This window comes from Pristis pectinata, chromosome 5 (genome assembly GCF_009764475.1).
Source record: "Pristis pectinata isolate sPriPec2 chromosome 5, sPriPec2.1.pri, whole genome shotgun sequence".
Classification (NCBI taxonomy): Eukaryota; Metazoa; Chordata; class Chondrichthyes; order Rhinopristiformes; family Pristidae; genus Pristis; species Pristis pectinata.
Window position 1 is genome coordinate 34,861,712 of NC_067409.1, and position 21,749 is coordinate 34,883,460.

At 40.6% G+C, this 21,749-nt stretch overlaps 1 protein-coding gene across 3 annotated transcripts in view; it reads right to left on the reverse strand.

Annotated features, from left to right (window-relative positions):
• stam (signal transducing adaptor molecule (SH3 domain and ITAM motif) 1) overlaps positions 1–20,463 on the reverse strand; it is a 51,376-nt gene extending 30,913 nt beyond the window's left edge. For 2 of the 3 annotated variants that reach the window (XR_007956363.1, XM_052015984.1), the window contains exon 1: positions 19,777–20,138. Coding sequence is in view for 2 of the 3 variants with exons in the window: in XM_052015984.1 (XP_051871944.1) it covers positions 19,777–19,816 (40 nt within the window). In the remaining variant the exon portion in view is untranslated. Of the gene's footprint in view, positions 1–19,776; positions 20,139–20,448 lie in introns of those variants that run through there. The other variant, XM_052015986.1, reaches the window with a different exon arrangement.
• Between the last annotated feature and the right edge of the window lie 1,286 nt (positions 20,464–21,749).

Here is a 21,749-nt window from a genome sequence, read left to right on the forward strand (position 1 = left end):
TGACTTCCTTAATATCCAAAAACCTATTGACTGCTGTCTTGAAAATACTCACCAGCTGAACCTTCCACAACTCTCTGGGATAAACAATTCCAAAGACTCACCATCATCTCGGGTGAATAAATTTCTTCTCCTCTCAATCGTGAACAGATGGACCTCTTTTTTTATTAAAAAGACTGTAACATCTGCATCTATCCTCAGGTTCTGTAAGAACTTTGAATGAAATCACCTCTCATTCTTCAAGACAAGGGAGAGTATTATCCCAGTCTGCTTCATCTCGCTTCAAAGATCTATCCTCAGCCTCCACCCCATGCCTTTACACCCCATTTCCAGGTATCAAACTACTGAACGAAGCCATAGGAAGGTACTTTTATTCAGCACTTCCACATGGCTATACTGATATCTCTACCCTACAAACATTTGCCTATTGTTTTTACATAAAACTATTTTATAGTTGATCTGTGAATAGGACTGCTTTCGAAAAATACCTTACTCTGCTGATCACCTCTTGCCCAGCTCATTCAATGAGAATCAGAATTGGAAATTCCTTGGAGAAATGTAAAAGACTTCATAAGTGTTTTTCCAGTAATAATTCTAGTAGGGACACTCACCACCAAACAAGAAGTCCAAACAAATCTCACTGTAGATTGTTATCTTTGCTTCCAGTAGTACCAGACATACCAGGTCTGTGCTGAGTTAACTGCTCTTAGCCAAGGTGACAGTAAGGATGCTGCAATTAGCTCGGGGTTATGAAGGGAAGTTAGGTAAGGGTTTATTCAACTGACTGCTATGTTGCAACATACACCTACATGGAAATCAGATGACGGTAGGTTGGATTTATCCATCTACGCATGGTCAACAAAACTTCTAACGATGTCTTATTCACACATAAAGAAAGGCCAATTGAACAATATACCAGAGTTTAACCAGCAGTTAATTAAATCATGTTATCTCAGCTTACCCAAAAAGTGAATGAAGCTGGCAATAAGGGAGAAATCCTAATGGGAAGCAACGTACCCAACAGGAAGCACATTTGAAAACCAATGTAATTTAAGCAATTTTTTTTCTAATAACAGAAGTGCTAATGTGGAATGCATTTCAACAAGATAAAGACCTTTTTTTAAGAAAGCTTCCGCAACAGATACAGTGCATCCCTATATCATGGTTTGATGTTCTGGATATCCAGGGAATATACAGGGTACATAAATGATTGATATTTTGTCAACCAGTGAAAAACTTGGTAACAGTTTACTGAATGCACCACACTGACTTTTTTTTAAAAAAAAGTATTGTAAAAACAAAATTAAACTAAATAAACTGACTCCAGTTTATAAACAAAGATCCTTCTTCCAGAATTATTTTTAAATAATCAATTAATTCAGATGCAATATAGAAACTACTTTGCAAAGAGACATTGCATTTAATGGGCTTTTAGTTACTGTGTAAACATCTGTAAACCAATAAATTATGCAGCTTGATCAATGAGTGCCCTCTGCAGCTCATAATACAATTTAGACAGATGAATGTTGATGACTAAAAATCAAGACATTAAAACTCGAGTGAATGACAAATCACCAACTTACCTCTCATAAAAGGGAGTTTACTATGGTAACCTCTCCAGTTTTGCCCCATGCTCGTACTTCCTCATCACCAGAGGGTTTCTGCTTAAGTTTCAGTTGGAGGTTGATGACATCACTCTCTTGCCATCTCTGCTGGAAGCCTCATCACTGCCTCAAGATTGTCACCAGCCACAAAGTTATCCAGTTAAACAATAGGAAATACAAAGATGTCCATCCTCAGACCCTGCCTTGTCAATTTCAATTTATTACCATACCAGCTACCATCCCACATTGATCTAACCTGTTCACAACTTCAAAGTCTGATTTGACCTGAAGGCCTCTGACCCCAAAATGTCTTCAGAAGCAAAAATCAGGCATGGTAGTGTAGCAGTTAGCGTAACGCTAATACAGCGCCAGCGACCTGGGTTCAATTCCCGCCGCTGTCTGTAAGGAGTTTGTACATTCTTCCCGTGTTGGGTTTCCTCTGGGTGCTCCGGTTTCCTCCCACGTTCCAAAGACATACGGGTCAGGAAGTTGTGGTCATGCTATGTTGGCGCCGGAAGCGCGACAACATTTGCGGGCTGCCCCCAGAACACTCTACACAAAAGATGCATTTCGCTGTGTGTTTCAATGTACGTGACTAATAAAGCTCCCCTTAGCTTATCAATGCCTACTTCCATTGAGGAGGTGTGGGATTAATAAACTATAACTGTATTCATATCTTAAGACGAATGAGAATTATGGCTGCTCGAAATACTGATTTAAAAAGTGTCCTTCAAGTCAGAACAGCCACACCACTGCTTTCCTGGGCTGGGTGCAGTGTGGTAATTGCTGTGTCTGGAACTTAATTGGATTCCCATTATGTTTGACTATGGAGATGATGGTCAATCTTAACGGGAAATGGGAAGGCTGTCTCAAACAATGAAGGTGATACCTGCCTTTGTCTCACCCAATTGCAAAACGATTAGCTGAACCTGGGGTGTGAGGCTGCTCTTTGTCCATCTGTAGTAGCCCTTTGTCCGTTTCCTGCTCAACCAAGAACTCCGGCGCCTGACTCATTAAAGTATGCGTGACAAATATTTGTATAAATTACTGTCTGCCCCCCCCCCCATACCTCGGAGAACCCCGCCGCGGACTCTGCCTGAGAGTCAGGAGGTTTCTCCCTAGCGATATATTGCTATATAAATGTGTTTGAATTAACCTGTGGCACTGTGTGATTTACAGCAGACGGAAGTGGGACTTCAAAATCGGGTTAACACCACCTCCATAATAGCATGTACCTCGGTCTTCACTCAGACCACCAAATGAGTCAAATTCTGGACACCACACTTTAGCAAGTGCATACAAGGTCCTGAAGAAGTGCTGGTAAAAATAGAAGATGCTGAAAATACTCAGGTCAAGCAATATCTGGAGAGGGAGAAAAATAACTGGTGTTTCAGGCTGATGACCCTTCACTGGAAGCAGTAGATTTGCTAATTTAGCTCAGAGCATGAGTAAGACATTCCAGCTGCAAGGTTAGACTGAAGAAAATGCAGCTGTTTTCCTGGGAGGAAAAGAAGTTTATGGACGTGCACAAAATCAAGCTTAGAGAGATTAAATGGAGCTCTTTCTTGGATGGCTTAAGGACAAAAAACAATTTACAGTGCTTGGGTAAAGATATGGGGTGGGGGGGCAGGGGGTGAGATTTGTCAAAAACTCTTACATGCAGAGAGATTACAACTTGGAACTTGCCGCTTGCGAAGTTGACTAAAAAGAGCTTTGAAAAGCCAACTGGAAAGGCACTTATGGAAAAATAATTTGCGGGAGAAAAGGAATACCTGAATCAAGTGAGGCAGTTTAAATATATGGGAATTATAATGACAGAAACTGGCAGGTATGCCAAGAAGGTAAAACTGGAACTTCAATGGAAAAAATTCTATTAAACAACAAGTATCAGCTGGGCAATTAAGTAAAGAACTGAAGAAATGATCTAAAAAAGATTTATTCTGGAATGTGCTACTGAAACAGGTGGTGCAGAACTAGAGAGAGCTCTGAGATGTGGATTTAAAGAAAGCAAAAAAAAATGAGAAAATTTGAAATAAAAAGGAGGTAATTTGATGGATCCCATCGCAGAAGTGCAAATGAACTGTATCTGCTTAGCGGGAGGGAATGGAGAAAGAGTTAGAAGGGGTAATGGAACAAAATTCCAGTGCAGAGGAAAAGGCCAAATGGAGGTCCAGTCAGAACTGGTGCTGATGCAAGCATGTTCCATTACTTTAGAAGGTCTGATGGGTGCAAAGCCCACTTCTAAAATTTACCACAACTTTTTTGATAGAACAAAGCTGAGAACCAAATTTTATGGATCACCACCATTTGGTCTATAAGCACACCCCTGAACTTCCAGTCAGCTCTGCCTACTCAAGGAATTTGATTAGGTATTTTACACCTTTTGAAACTTAATATGAGTTCAACAATTTTCTCTCACATGCCCATCAACTCAGTTTTGACTATTTTGCCACTTACCTACACTAAGAGGTAATTTACAATGATCAGTTAACCTAGCACATCTTTGAGATGTGGAAGGAAACCAGAGCACAGAGCAGAAACCCATGCAGTCTTGGTAAGAACGTGTAGCAAGGCCATACAGATAACACCCAAGGTTAGGATTGAAGCCGAGTACTTGGAGCTCTGAAACAACAACATTAACTGTTGCATTACTCTGCCACTAACTTTTTTTTTACTGATGGCAGCTGCTGCTGAAGATTCCACCATTACTATTTACTTCCTCTACAGCCATTTTCTGTTTTTTTTATTCCATATAATCCACTAATTACCATTTAATTTTTTTTCTGCGTTCTACCATCCTATAGATCTTCCCTCTTGGTCTTTTCTTCCTAGTTCTATCCCAACATCTGTTCTTGCTAAAAACCCATTACATTTCCATCTCAATGACCTGAAACATTAATTATGGTTCCCTCCACAGAGGCCATCTGACCTGTTGAGCATTTCCAATACTGTATGGAGCACCCGGAGATAACCCATGCAGTCACAGGGAGAACACGCAAATGCCACACAGACAGCACCCAAAGACAAGATTGAACCCAGGTCTCTGGTGCTGTCAGCAGCAGTTCTAATGCCTATGCCACCCAAGGAATACAAAATAATTTAAGGGAACTAATGCTAGATTATTTCAGATGAAGACAAGTAATCCATACAAGAGTATATGAACCGACCAGATGTGAGACAGATCTTAATTTTCAGAACAGTAATGAAACTTTCAACTATGCCACTTGCTTGTGTGGTTGAGCCTTCATCTTTCTGAGAGCTGCTCTCGGTCTTGCTCAGGATATGAATGACTCAGCTATTTAGAATGCGAGACTCAACAGTTAAAATGGTCAATCCGGTCTCCCGGAAATGAATTTATTTTTTTTTTAATTATTGCTTTTCCCCCCCCAAGAGATTACTTGGGTGATTGGAGGAAGGGGATGAGGGTTGCAGTGAGGGGTAGGAAGTGTCCTGTCACAATACACCAGGCATATTACACAGGCAACATGAATGTAGGACAGACTCAAATAAGCAGGGTGGCCCTTTCCCACCTATCATTTTCACACCTTTATATCTGCACCACAACGTTATTAGGCAATTTACATTGTTAAACATTGTAAGCACCCAACAATGGAAAAAAAGCAGGAAGAGGCTACAAGGCTGCCCCACTCCCTCCCCAGCCAACTTCATCATTCCAACGATCTTCATTAACCCCATGCCCAACGTCCACTTTATCACTCAAATTCAAATATACCAATTCCCTTTGTATCTAAAAATCTACTGATTTCAGCTTGCAGCTTCTCAAAAAGGGCATCCACTGTTCTCAGAGGTGCAGAATTCAAAAAGATTGACATACCACCACATAAAAGAAACTTCTGAGTTCAAGCGTTGAAAGAACTGGAAGAACAGGGTGGACTTTAAGAGACCTATTGTAGGAATTTCCTGAATGGGAGAAAGATTTTGTTTAGAAGCCCAATATTTAGTACTGGTTTGTGCAAGCTTTAGGCAATATTTAAAATCGTGCCTTGTGCTTATTATTCTGTATTTGGAGTCAGACAGCATGGAAACAGGCCATTTGGTCCATCACGCCCACGCTGACTAGTGGACACCCATCTTTATTAATCTCACCTACCAGCACATGGCCCACAGCCTTCTAAGCCTAGGGGATTTAAACATTTTCAAACTAGTGAATATAATTAAATAGGCAAAGTAATTTTCAGAAGGAAAGTTAGTTGGAAACAATCGAAATAAAACATGAAATTAAATCTCAACTAATTTAATGTAAAAACATGAAGCGGGAAGATATGGCAGGTGATGGCTTGTAGCAAATGAGCACAATCTCCGACAACTACATCTGCGTTGTGTCTGATTCTCATGGAACATTGGTCAGAATTATTGAGCTGCATCATAAATCTCATCAGGTGACATTTTTAAACTAAATAAACATATTAACTTTGTTAAAAACAAAATAAAAATTATACCCAAGAGCAAATGAACAGCTGTATAGCTGAATCCATTTCAAATAAGTAAAAAAAAACATTCTTGTGGCCAGCATTCCAATAAACTCCAGAAGGTGCATGTCTTAATACTGCCCTTTCTACCCCTCTTGCCCTCAGTTCATCTTTCCCCAGCTACTTCCTACTCTCTCTTCTTTATGGACAGATATGAAAGCTTTGAATAGGTACAAATTAAGAAAGTAACAGCTTGAGCCAAATAGCAAGGTTCAAAGAAATGAACAGATTGGCCCACAAGAAAGCAGTCTCACTTCTCCTGAGCACAATGCAAAAGTGACCATTTCAAAGCCAAAGCACACTAGTGTGGAGATCTGACCAGGTGCTTACATTCACAGTGCAGAGTTTCTGTTGGATGCAATTTACACAACAGTCAGAAACGGACATCATCATTCCTTGTGGAACATACCAAGGGTATTAAATGAAACCCTTTCCAGGTGTGCACTTCATCGGGCACTCCTAGATGAACTATGTTTTCATCTTGCCATTGTAAGAGGGTCTCCAAGAACATAATCTAACTCAGTACTGGCAATTTTTTTAATGACGCTCTCTTGACTGGCTCTAATCCCTCTAGCCCCCTACTATGCCACCACTACCCCTACCATCCCCACAGGGCCCAGGTTCCAGCCACAAACTTCAATATCTGGGATCAATTCTTTCCGGCTTTGATCTCCAGATACATCCACAATTTCTGGACTCCTCTCCCACAGCAGTATCAACAAGTCAGTCAATGAAGCTATATTGAGAGCAGTAGTATAAAATCTAAATTTTGCTTCTGAACTGTACGTTGCTGTGCAGCATTAAAATCCTCAAGAAAAATAAGTCTTCTACCAACTTACAGTTGTCTCCTCCAAATATTACAACTTTTTCTTGTTTCATCTTATTTTTATGTAATTCCCAAGGGCATTAAAAATCAAACACAGGTGGTGGTTATTTGGCCCATCATGCCTGTGCTGGTTCTTTGAAACAAAACTATTCAAGTATTCCCACTCCCCAGCTCTTGCCCCAACAGTTTTTCCCCTTTTCAATAGTTATACAATTCCCTTTGGAAAATCATCATTGAATCTGTTCTGATGTCAAACAATTCATTCTAGATCCTGGCAACCTACAACATTAGAAAATCTAATCTCTCCGTAAAACTAAAGTCGCACTACCATTCAAATTATCTGCTCTGCATTCTTTCAAAAGACAATGCCATCCTTCCTGTAGTGTGGGCTACAGAACTAAACACAATACTCCAAGCCCAGGCCTGATTAGTGTTGTATAGGAGGTCTAGCATTACATTCTAGCTTTGGTACTTCATGTCTTTTATAAAATCAAAAGATACATCTTCTTAAAAAAAAGAGCTTTATGAATTAGCTCTGTTACATTTAAAGATGTATGTTAAATTATTTATTCATATGTGTCTGTTACTACATTTTAGGGCATTCAAAAATATTATAGAAATTTTGGATAAAAGATACAAGGAGGTTGCACTATGGATAGTTATGAACTTGAGTTAATGCCAGCAATGGGTGATGGAAACAGAGTCAATCAAAGCTTTCTCACAATCTACCTCAATATGGCCTTTCACCTTATTGTCTGCCTGCCTGCACTCTCTGTAAATGTATTCTGCATTGTTATTGTTTTCCCTTGTACTACCTCAATGTACTGATGTGATGAAATGATCTGTATGGATGGCATGCAAAACAAAATTTTTCCACTGTACTGCAGTTCATGTGACAAAAATAAACCAATTTACCAATTTAAAATTCAATTGGCATTTGGGAGAAAATAATTTTACAGGGCAATGGTGGAAGGGAAGGGTAAAAGGGACAGACCATACTGTACTACTTTGCAATAGTTCAGACACACTGGGCCAAATTACCACCTTTTTTCTGTAAGAATACTACAATTAAGTTGACACTGTAAGCAGAGATATGCAAATTGGGGTATCAAAGTAGCACTGTAACAGCACAAAAAAAACTTCTATTTCTTTAGCTGCTCCAAGCTAAAGAAGCTGCTCTAATTGCCCACAGGACATACAAAGAGCAGATAAAATTTTTTCATCCTCCAAAGTTCTTTTTCTCCAAACCAATGTATGCACTCATTGCTGGGCATGCTTCCAAAAAGGACGGGACCCAGCCATCAAATGCAACACATATAAATAGGGGATAGAAAGCTTCATCTAATAATTTCTAGAAGCAAAATGCCATCCAAGACATTCTGAAATATTTGCAACAACATTCAGTCAGAAATCCCAAGCAGATGAGTGATCTCAGCTTTCCAGGGAGATTCCCAATATCATAGATCCTCAGCTTCATGTGGTATCAAGAAGTGGCTGAGAGCAATGGATACAAGAAAAGGTAATGGGACCAGACAACATCCTGGCTATAATTGAAGACCTGTGCTCCAGCACTAGCTGTGCTTCTCCCCAAGCTGTTCAGTATACTTATGACACTGGCATTTACCTGACAATGCGGAAAATTGCTCTCATTTGTCCTGTCAACAAAAGGCAGAACAAATCCAGTCCGGCTGATGAACAGTCAGTATCAACCCAAAACAGTAAATCTTGTTTCTCATAGAAACATACAGGACAGAGATGGGCCCTTTGGCCCACCACATCCATGCTGACCCTGATGCCTACCTTTTGCCTGCATTAGGCCCATATCCTTCAACTTTTTTTTTCCCTCCAATCCACGTACAGGGGCTCTCTGGGTTACAAATGACTTGACTTACGGAAACCTGGCTATGCAAATTCTACCAAAGATCTTTAAATAATTTTTCAAGCTAGTAAAGATAATGTTTCATGGTATTCATTAATGACTGGATACAGTATATATTTCATTAGTTTAATTATGTGCCGTGTTAGGGTGGTAATTGAATGAAATGAAATTATATAATGTGTATGTAGACCAATACAATAGGGTTACTTTTCAAAATGGACATTTCTGACTTACAGACAGTTCTCAGGAACAAAACCCTTACATAACCTGGGGACTGCCTGCACCCGTTCAAGTGCCTTTTAAACATTGTAATTTTATCTGCCTCTTCACTTCCTCTGGCAGTTCATTCCAGATAACCACCACCTTCTGTGTGGAAAAACTAAACCTTCAGATCTCCAATTCTAACCACAGATGCCGTCTTACCTATTAATTATTTCCAGCATATTGTTTTTATTCCTGCTAATTATCACCCAATCAGTCCACTCTTCAAGAGTGCTATTAACTAGCAGTTACTCGGCAATAACCTACTCACTGATGTCCAGCTTGAGTTTCAGCAGGACAAATCAGCTTCAGACCTCATCACAGCCTTGATCCAAACATGGACCAAAGACCTCAATTCCAGAGGCAGGGCCACAATGACTCCCATTGGCATCAAGGGAACATCTGACGGAACCTGGTACCAAAGGGAAAAAAATTTCACTGGCTGGACTCATACAAAAGATGGTTGTTATTGTTGGGGATCAATCATCCCAGCTCAGGACAGGGTCCTTGGCTTAGCAATTCCAGTTGCTTCATCAAAGAGCTTCCTTCCATCATGAAGTCAGAAGTAGGATGTTTGCTGATGATTGCACCATGAGCAATTTTTTTTGCAGCTCCTTAGGACACGAGGCTGTCCATCCTTGTACACATGAAACATTTAGGTATGAGCTGATAAATGACAATTAACATCAACTCCAAAAAGATTTTAGGTAATGATCATCTCCAACAAGAGGGTCTTACTACCTATCACTGGCATTGTCATCATCTGGTTCCTGATTATTTATGTCCTGCAAGTCACCCTTGAGCAGAAACTCAACTGGACTAGCTGCGTAAACACTGTGGCTCCAAAAAGAGATCAGAGGCGAGGTTTTCTTTGCCAAGTGATTCTCCTCTTAACAGGCAAAAGCCTTTTGATCATGTACATGACACATCAAGAGTGTGACCTGTCTGCATGAGTGTAGCTCAGTGCTATCCAGGACAAAGTAGCCACATCAGTGGCTCCCCATCCACTATCCTACACATGTATTCTCTCCATCATCTGTGCACAATGACTGCAGTGTGCACAATATGAGAAGTGCACCACAGCCACTTGCCTAGGCAACTCTGACAGCACCGCCCAAATCCACAACTTCTATCACCAAGAAGAACAAGGGCTTCAGGCACAGGGGAACACTATTACCTATACATTCCCCTCAAAGTTGAGCATCATTCATAGAATTGCATCACTGTTCCTTCACCACTGTTGGGTATAAATCCTGGAAACACCTATTCAGCAGCATTTTGGGAGTACCTTCACTGGAAGGACAACAGTGAGCCGGGGGGGGGAGAAGTGGTGGGGGGGTAAAGCATGGCATTCCTGGAAAACAGCCCTTACCACATTTTCCAATAATGCAAAGCCGCGTCATCTGCACATCAAGAAACGGGAGTTGAAAAATAATTGTTTGGATTTAATTTACATTTTCTCCCCCACATAAATTCCGTGAGAGTGAATTTTATTCTGTATCTCAATTTTTGGGTACTGATTTGTAAATTCTGTAATAGCGAATCTCTGTAACCCAAACTACCATAACACAGCTGTCGCCTGTATTTGGTACAATTAGAGCAGTTGTTGACATTGCAGATTTGCTTTGATGACATGTTAATTTTTTCTAGAGATTTATACTTTATATTAACTTCCTAAAAAAAGGTTGTTTTTTTTCTCCTGAGCAGCTGACCTGCAGTGTAAATCTTTTAACAAGCTCCGATTCTAACAATGTTTTTGTCTACCTTCATCACACACATTACAAGTTGTTCCTGTAGTTTGGGAGAGCAACAATTCACTAGAGGATATTTCTCCCCCCAAGAATAAACTTAATCCAGCAACTAACATATCCCATTTGGTAGTACAGTTGAACTCAATTTTCTCTTGTAACTACCCCTTTATAGGTAGTACAAACTTGATCTCAAATCTTGAAGGAATAAGCGGTGTCTGTCTTCTAGGATTGTTAATTGAAATATTGAATTACACTGTAAATATTTACTTCTCACATTATTTCAAATTCATGAATCCTTATAGTAATATCAATTACAGGAGTCCTAAAATTTAACCAGGAAATCAAGTATTCATTTGTCAAAACTTAATAATAGGCAGATTGACAATTGCAAATGTGCATTCTTACTATAATCACATGAACAACTTCTTCCAACAGTATACAAAAGTGTACAATTAAAAGGACTACAGACCAAGGACACACTTAGTACTGGAGCCATTTCAGGTGAACCGTAGAAGACTTTTCAGCACTATTTCAAACAAAAGCAGGAGATTTCTCATCGGTCTCCTGCCAGCATTTATATCTCAATCTACATTGTTAAACATTAACAGATACAATCACTATCAGTTTGCTGTTTACAGAACGATGTGCACCACCAAGCTACAATTTATCGTTCAGTTGCTTCTATACTTTGTCTTAAGTCTTTCACGCCTGTTTGATCATCTAGACCAGCAACGCACCTCAAGAATCTCCAATATTTTTTTACCCTTTGATCATTAAATCTCCTGTAAAACACCCTGATGCAATTTACCTCCATATATAGATGCTAGTTAAATGCACATTGTTGACCTAGATTCATGCTGCTACTTCTAAAAAAATGTAACATTATTATTAACATAATTTGGGAAAATCTATGAATAATTCTATATGCTTTTATATTTTCTTCTCCAGTTTAATGAACACAAATTATTCTCCAAAAGCAGTTCTGAGCTATAACCTATTTCTTTTCCCACTTAATCTGTTCTATTTTTATTGCAACAGAATCCAGCAACTGCACCAGCCAAAGAACCTTGCTGGCACGTTCAGGTGGATTGACCTATCAGTCTGATTATGATCTGACCTGAAATGTGGACATGACCTTACTACCATCGAGAGATGGTTATCTGTATCACCAGGGTACAGGTGCTTCACAGTCAAAGCTCCTAGCACTGTTACCACCAAGAACCCTGGCAATGTGATGACCAGGACCATTCTGGCATTGTAGTTATAAGATTACTGGCCTTTCTCTACTTTACCCAGGTGTGCTCTCCCATCTTATTATTTATTTAGGTGTCCACATCTTCGCTGATATTTGGACATGGCACTACAGAAGTACAGCATGGCCCATGGTTAACAATATTCTCTCTTCCCTTTCAGACAAATTACGGCTCTGTGCTGTCCTATCTATCTTAGAATTCCACTTTTAAGTTTTATGTTAGAAAAAGATCCTTCCACATGCGAATCATTTATTTCCCTCAGTTTATCACGTAGCTAGCTCAGAGGATGGTACTAGTATTAAGATACAAAAATCTAATAGGGTGATTGTTTTTGCTTGTCAATTTATGACAAGTACACAGCATGAGTATTGAATTCAAAAGAATTTCTTAAGGATTAAAATCTTCACAACAACACGATAAGTTCAGGAAATCATCAACTTCTCCTGGCTACACAGTAGTGGGCATGGAGAATGGGGGGGGGGGGGGAACTAAAAAAAGTGTCTTGCCCTCTCCTTTCTCACAACACCAATGTCAACACCAGGGCCCACCCCTTTAAATGAGAATGTATGTATTTTATGGGAAGCACAGAAGAGAAAGGAAAAAGCTGTGCAGATAGAGTTGAGTGAAGTAGGGTGGGGAACAGAGTGCCAAATGGCCTCTTGCTGTTTCATTCTTTGATCCTCATATGAAGTATAAATACCAACACAGAATATTGATTCAATGTGCTAAAATCTCCTAATTATATCCCTGTTACATCCTCTCAGAACTCTGCTGTCAGTTTTAATGGCTGCTTAGCTCTTTAAGAAAATATAATGGACACGTCGGGAACGATGGAATCCATATACATAAACAATGAAAGGTTAAAGAATAAGTGCCACTAGAATCAAAAAGACTAAAGGAATGTTGGACTTACCTGAAGGAAGCAATGAATAAAGTGGGGAGGGGAGGGAAATTGATGCTTCAGGTTGCACAGAGTTTGGTCATACCCCCATTTGCAGTATGTCTTAGGCAAGTGTCAGAAAGCAAACACAGGCCTTGGAAAAGATATTATGATGTGGTTTAATGAGTTAAATTAAGTTGGGTTTATAAAGTTGATTTCTATTCCTTTCAGTTTACAAGGTTGAGGAGCGACTTAATCAAGGTGTTTAAAATGCTAATTTGATAAGAGCAGATGCCGCAAAATTTTCATCTGGTGGAGGAAACCTATAAACAAGGGAGCATTACAAATAGAACGAGCTGCATGAATGGTGGGTACAATTACAATGGTTAAAAGACATTTAGGCAGGTACATGGATTGGAAAGATTTAGAGGGAAAGGGCCCAAACATAGACTAACTCAGTTAGGCAACTTGGTCAGTATGGATGAGTTGGGCCGAGGGGCCTGTCTCTGTACATTATGACTCCATGACTTTAAAAATGTAGGTGGGCTGATTAGTACATTTGCAGATGACACAAAAATTGGTGGAGTTGTGGACAGTGAGGAAGATTTTAAAGGATACAGCAGGTATAGTTCAGTTATAGGCAGAGTAATGGCAGATGGAGTTTAATCCCGGCAAGAGTGAGGTGTTGCTCTTTGGGAGGTCAAATGCAAGAGGAAAGTATGCAATAAATGGCAGGACCTTTAGGAGCATTGATGTGCTGAGGGATTTTAGGGTACAAACCCATAGCCCCCTGAAAGTGGCAACACAACATAGGGTGGTAAAGGCATACCGCATACTTGCCTTCACCAGTCAGGGCACTGAGTATAAAAGTTGGGAAGTTGGCAGTTTTATAAAGCTTTGGTTAGGCCACAGTTGGAGTACTGTGTGCAGTTCTGGCCACTCTATTACAGCAAGGACGTGGAGGCTTTGGAGAGGGTTTAGATGGGTGGGCAGAGTGCAGAAGAGGTTCATAAGGATGTTGCCTGGATTCAAGAATATTAGCTATAAGGAGATGTTGGACAAACTTGGATTGTTTTCTATGGAGCATTAGAGGCTAAAGGGCGACCAGATAGAAGTATATAAAATTATGAGAGGTGTAGCTATGGTAGGTAGTCAGAATCTTCCTCCCCTAGCTGAAAAGTCAAATACCAGAGAGCATAGACTTAAGGTGAGAGGTGGGGAAGTTTAAAGGGGATTTACAAGGCTATTGGTAGGTGCCTGGAATTCACTGCTAGGGGAGGTGGTGGAAGCAGAGACAATAGCAACATTTAAAAGGTATTTAGACAGACACACGAGGAGGCAGGGATGGATGGATATAGACCATGTGCAGGCAGATGCAATTAGTTTAAATTGGCATCATGTTCAGCACAGACATCGTGGGCCAAAAGACCTGGTCCTGTGCTGTACTGTTCTACGTTGTCAAGCATTAACAAGAACAGAGTACGCTTTTAGGTCATGGTTCTGTGGATAAGATTCACCCAAAAACTGTTTTTTCTGAAAACAGAAGAGTTCGTAAGATGCAAATTTTTAACATATTTTACTAGAAAAAGGAATGCTGGATAATTTCTTCCTTTTGAAAACAAGATGATAACACAGATGAAAAACATGGAGGTTAATTCCATTGCAGCAGAGAAAATAAGAAGAGATTATTAACAGAGCACACTGGGAAGAAATATTTCCACTGGTTGGGGAGAATAGGCAAGGAACTATCCATTATGATGAAATGAATAAACGCAAATATAAAAAAAAGTTGATAAAGCACATGGAGCGCCTAAGCTGATAAATAGTCGAAGCACAGCAAGATGCAGGGCTACAGGGAACAGATTTGAGCAAACCTACCCATTTGACCAATATCCTTTAGGAAAGGATAATCTGCCATCCTTACCAAGTCCAGATTATATTTGTCACCTTTTAACTGTCCTCTGAAATGGCCCAGTGGTACCAACATACTAAAAAATTCACTATGGTGGTTCAAGAAGCTGGCCCACCACCACCCTGAAGAACAAATAAATGGAATTAAATGCTGGCCTTGCCAGCAAAGCCCACGTCTCACAAGTGAGTAAAAAAAATACTCTTAAATGAGCCATGAATGACAACTGTGAGAAATGGACTTCCTGTTACTTGTAAAAAGCTTTAAATTGAAAGATGGAGAGACAAGAGACTGGAGATGCTGGAATATGGAGCAGTAAACAATCTACTGGAGGAACTTAGCAAGTTGTACAGCACCTGTGGGGGGTGGAGGAGGGGAGGAATTTTTGACATTTCGGGTCGTAATCCTGCATGGAGAAGGGAGATAGCCAATAAAAAAAAGAGGGGGGTACTGGTGACACAGGGGCCAGAGGTAATTGGTGGACTGAGGGTGGGGGTAGGGGGGGGGGGGGGGTTAAAATGGTGACAGGCAGCTCGAGCCAGGTAGAGGAGGGGGAAAAGAGGTGGAGTTGGGAGACAGAGGCAAGTGGATGATAGATGAAGGCAGACAAAAAAAAAAGAGGCAGATGGAGCCATGAGGGTAGGGGACGGTGAAGGTGCAGACAGCTGCTGGAGGTGACAAGCAGGAAGACAAAGGCTACCAGTGCTGGAATCTGATAAGGTCTATTGCACGTCAGGACGAGGCCACATCGCAGGCAACTCCTCCAACCTCACCTATGACATTCAGTTTTCATGATGTAGCCTCCTCTACATCGGAGAGACCAAGCTCAGACTAGGCAACCAACTTGCAGAGCACCTACGCTCTGTCCGCAATGGTCATCCCCAGCTGCTATTTACATGCCATTTCAATTCCCCTTCCCATTCCCACACTGACCTGTCCATCCTCAGCCTTCTCCACTGCCAGTGAGAGGACCAGTGCAAACTTGAGAAAATACACCTCATATTCCACCTGGGTGGTCTGTAACCCAATGGCACCAACAGTGAATTTTCCAGTTTCAGGTAAGCTTCACTTCTGGTCCCAACCTCCTCTCTCTCCTTCTGATCCTCCTCTAACACTGCCCCCTCTATTTTTGTCCCCTTTCCCATCCCCCACCCGTCAGCAACCCCCCCCCCAAATATATCTTCTAGATGAATATCACAAATTACCAATGAATTACACAAGAGGGAAGGGTATAAATTTATGCAGTGACTTTCACAAGCTCTCAGCTCCCTAAAATGTTTTACTGCAAAGGAAGGACTTTTGAAATGTATCATTAACGTAATGAAACTAATGAAATTATGCAAAGAAAGGACCACAAACAGCTCCATGATAATGACCAGATTATGTATTTTAGCAGTTATGTTGATGAGAGATAAAAATTAGCCAGAAAACCAGAGGAACTCCCTGCCCTCCTTCCACATAGCAACATGATCTCCATTATATCCAGCTAGTCAGCAAAAGCAACAGACAATAAAACAGGGCTAAGCAATCTCACAAGTAATGGATAACATCAAAGCTCTGCAACCTTGCCACTCTAGCTCCAAACAGTAGTGGGCAACTAATGGAAGGAGGCGGCTCCAAGAACGCCTCCTCTCAACGATGTATGGGCCCAGCAGGAGTGCGAAAAACAATGCTGAAGCAATCACAACAACATTCAACCAGAGGTGCCAAGTAGATGATCCATTTTAGCTCCATCCCAAGATCCCCACGACAGAAGCCGGTTTCCAGTCAACTTGATCCACTCCAGGTGAAATCAACCAGCTAAAAGCACTAGACACAGCAAAAGCTGTGAAACTACACAATGTTCTGGCTGTAGTATTGAAGACAGTGTTCCAAAGCTAGCTGCATCTCAAGCCAAGCTGCTTAAAGTACTGGCATCTAGTCAACAATGTGGAAAATTGCCCAGGTATGTCCAGTCTGGCTGATTACCACTCAGTCAGTCCACTCTCATCATCAGCAAAATGTCATTGGTAGGGCAACCAAGCAACATTTACTCTTCAATGACCAGCTCACTGATGTGTCATTTGGGTTTTGTCAGGAATTTTGTCTCTTCTCCATACCCTATCACTGCCTTGGTCCAAACATGGACCAAAGAGCTGAATTACAAAGGAAGTGAGAGTGACTGCCCTGGGCATCAAGAGGCTCAGATAAAACTGAAGTCAGAGGATGAAATGGAATACACTCTAATTGTTGCACAAAGGAGACATACCTTGCAATAAAGGAAGATGGTTGTGGTCAACCCTGCCCCAGACACACTGAAGGAATTACTCAGGTCAATGAACAAGGCCCACCTTCAGTTGCTTCAATGACCTCCTTCCATCATAGGTTAAATGCAAGAATGTTAGGTGATGACTGCACAAGTTTTCGACTTTTCATTCAATGAAGCAGTCAAAACTTGCATATAGAAAGACGTAAACAACACTCAGGCAAGGGCCAAGAAATAGCAAGTAATACTTGCAATACAGAAGTACCAAGTAATGATTATCTCCAATATTAGCAAGTTTAACATATATCCTTGAAATTCAATGGCCATTACCAAGTCCCCCACCAATATGCTGGGGGATCAACATTGCCCAGAAACTCAACTTGATCAGCCACATTGATAGCAAGGCTATTAGAGGCTGAATATCACAAGTGACTCATTTCATAATAACTCAAAGCCTTTCCAGCAGCTACAAGGAACAAGTTGGGAGGCTGATGGAATACTCTTCACTTTCCTGGAGGAGCACCACTCCAGAAAACACACAATGCTCGATGCCATTCAGGACAAAGCAGACCCAAAACACCACCCTGCATATTATCCGCAGACAATAGCCGCATTATTTACCCATCTACAAAAATCAGTGCAGTTACTGTAACTCCAACAGCTCCTCCCAAACTCATGACCCCTACCAGCAAGGAGCTCAAGGGCAGCAGGCACATGTCACACCCAATCCCGACTGAGAAATATATTGCCATTCCTTCATAATTACTGGATTTAAATCATGGAACTCCCTAACCAGCAGCATTGTGGAAGTACCTTCATCAGAGGAACTGCAGCAATTCAAAATGACAGCTCACCACCATCTTCTCAGAGACAATTAGGACTGGACAATCAATGCTGGCCTGTGAGTGGCACCCAGATCCCAATCAATGAGGCTTGGTTTAACTTGTTCTGAAAGTACACTCTCAGTGCTGCACTAGAATATTCATCTAGACTTCTGAGCAGTCTATGAACCCATAAGTCTCTAATATTAATGCCACACTACTTGCATTGCTTTAATTGGGTGCTACATTTATTGTGGGAATAATTACAGGGCCCTTCCAAATATGGTTCCCCCTATCAATGCTAAACTAATTGGAATTATCCACCCCTCTGACATCTTCAAACTATCCACATCTATGGTAATGAGAGAATGTCGGCAGAGAGAGCCCACACTTCAGTTTTCCCATCCAAGCAAAACATTGTGCCCGACATGTATCAATAGATTAAAAAAAGAGCAAATGATCAGAATAGGATAGAACTGAAATAAAAAGCAATGAACAGTTCAATTAGAATCCAAATATTTATTCCTCTTCTTTTCATCCATAGTTATTCCAATTCTTATGCAGCATTGACTCATTCCCTCTGCAGATGCAACTGACAGAAATATTGCCATGTTTTCTTATAATGACGCAGGAGATGGTCATTCAGGTCATCTGGTCCATGCCAGCTCCCAGGGCAGCAATCCCTTCAGTCCCATTTCTTCTCTCATTAATTCCCTGTAACTCTGCAATTTATTATCTCACACTCCTCTCATTTGTCCCAAAATAAAAAAACATTAAACTTGAAAATAGCTATTCTATGTTGGCACAAAATTTAAAGCAAATGCAGGTTATTATCTATACAAGGAGAGCAGCTTCCAAGTTCAGTGCTTCTATCTTTTAATTCAGTTCAATCTGACACACGAATTTGGTAAAATTACGTTACAATGGGTTTACCTCTTGCCATTACCTTCAGACTTGATATAACGTTTGAAGAAGCAGCTTGTACTTATGTAATAGGCAAGTAAATATTTTTGAATAGCAAAATGTATTTATATAAACTGCAAGTTTAAAACAAACTATATCCTGCAAACTAAACGTAATACGTAAACGTAATTCAGCCGAATTCAACGTGGACGGGGCAACATTGAATAAATCAGCCAAGGAAGCAAGCAATCCGTTTTTGGGAGTTGAGAGAAAAGGTAGTCCATTCCCCAAAATCTAAATAAAGGTGATTAAAACTAATTACTAACCTATCTTGTCAGTTATTGGTAATCCTAAAGCGGTGTCCGTAGTTTTATTGTAAGTTCTTTGAGAATTAAATTTACATATTATTTAATATCCCCAATCAATATTGAAGCATCATATGGAAATATTTCATAATAAACCACATTTCAGTTAATTCCTTTCTCCTCTGCACGGTTAACATGCTCCGACAAGGAACCTGTGTCACACGGTGATTTTCAGAACAATTATTTTAATCGGCATATACAAAAACAGTATAGTCGGCTTTAACTTAAACGTGGTTTTAATAGATAATGCATTAAAGCAAAAGTTCCGTATTTTACTTGGGAACTGGGATTAGTTAACAAACCGTTTAATTTTAGATTAGCTGAGCTCTGTCCTCTCAAATGATTAGCGACGATGAAAATTTTCACTGGGGAAGAAAATAAATATTGGCAAATATTCAGGTGGACTTCAATGTTATCTCTAACCCTCTGAAACAAAAGGCCCATATCTATCAGCGTTAACAGAGCCTGAATCTTTCTGTAACAAAAGCCTCAAGGGCATTCTACACATTTACCACCGACTTCAAAGCAGCCATTCGTACAAATCCTATCGGCTGCTAATTCGTTAAAAAAAAATTCCCTCTCACAGACTCACCAACATCTTGATCGAATGGATTGGCGGTGAAGAGAGGCATCTCCGAAGCGTGTACCTCTTTTTACGTGTACGTTCACTTTGTTGCAGTCGGACTCGCCCGTCCGTTGAGTGTTTCACTGAATGAGACCCTCCTGACTCAATCAGCAACCAGAACCCTCCCAGTGTCAGGGGGGGGGGGGAAGGATTGATCCAGGGGCAGCTTCACTAGCCTCCGCGCGGTGGCAGTTCTACTGCTGGCGCGAGCTCCGGGCCGCGTTCTCACAGCCGTCAGCATTGATTCCAAACCCTTCCAGCTGCCGAAATCCAGACTGTCTCACATGAAAACACAGCATGTTGGGAAATCAGGGCGCCTTTTGCACTGCCTGAAAACAGTGGGTGAGGAGAAAGGGTTAGTTATGATAATTATTGCCAATAAGCTTTGAAGATACACAGAAATACAATATTTATTTTGATCTCGGCAAACATGTGTCTGCAAAAACGATTGATTGTGCTTTTCGGATATATCGTTTTGTTGTGATCGCTGTCTCGTTTTCTTTTCCCTTTACTGACCGAAGTCCATGAGATCAGCAAGGTAATCGTGCAACTCCTCTTAGAGTCGGATTGTAAGGGAACAGCGCCGATACATTGCATCTATTCACAATAATAGTTATAGTTCTTTAGTTTACGTATTACCCCAAAGAGTCATTTGGGTCGTTGTGACACACTTCGTCAATGACTACCCCGCCCCCTTCCTCTTTTAATCCTATTATATACATACTATTCTTCCACTCATTTCAGCCTGACGCTGTTATTATTCCCTTCCAGTTTAAACCGCTACTCTATTTTTTCCTGCGGTTCACCTTGGTCTTTTGATGCTGGATTTATGCAGTATTCTTTCTTTTAGCTTATTCTCAGTGTATGCTTTCTCCCTCTCACATCAGTCCACAAACTCAAGTTCAAATTTATTGTTATGGGCATACATACCAGGATAAAAATGCCATGAAAATTAGCTTTTTGCAGCAGCACAGTACATTACAAACATAAATTACTGAAACAAATTAACATAAACTTCCCCACCATAAATTCCGTAAGGACCCTCCTTCCAGTTTTTCCATCCTCTTGCCACCCAGTCAACCAATAAATGCTTTTCTTCAGCCCGGGAATCTCTCACACTCGGACTGCCCTGGTCCTTTTCCATTTTTGTCCCGTTACTTGAACTTCTGCCCTCAGCTGCTCCACTCCATAATCCAGAGCTTCATGGGCATACTGGAGACTGATGCTTACAGCAGGCATCCCAGACTCTTCTATCCTGTATAACAGGACAAACTCAAAAGTCAAAAAGTCAAGTTTATTGTCATATAGAAAAGTAGATGTATGCACAGGTGCAATGAAAAACTTAATTGCAGCAGCATCCTAGGCACAGTACATCAGATAAGCAGCATTCACACGAAAAACACAAACATATTATGCACAATCTTTACAAGAAGGAACAGAATTTGAACAAAAAAGTCTAAAAAAACAGACTCACTATAAATGTGGGAATGGTTGTACACAATTGGAAAGGAGAATCCCTGGGAATTCTCAAAATTAGCTCCAGACCTTAAAAAGCACTTGGTGTCTGGTTAAGTACAGAGAGGGAATCCTGCTGATTACCAGCTACCATTCTCCCTCACCTGCTGAGTCAGTATTCCTCCAATATTGCACACTCTGTGAAAGAAGCATTAAGATCAGCAGGGGAACTAATGTATGGAGTCTTTCATACATATCATCAAAATGGCTCAACAGCACCACCATTGACCAAACTGGCTGAGTACAGAAAGGCTTAACTTCTGGACCGGATCCACAGAATCAGATTCAGGTTTATTATCACTGACATATGTCTTGAAATTTGTTGTTTTGCAGCAGCAGTACAGTGCAAGACATAAAGACACAAAAATTACTATAAGTTACAAAAATAAATAAATAGTACAAAAGAGGAATAACGAGGTAGTATT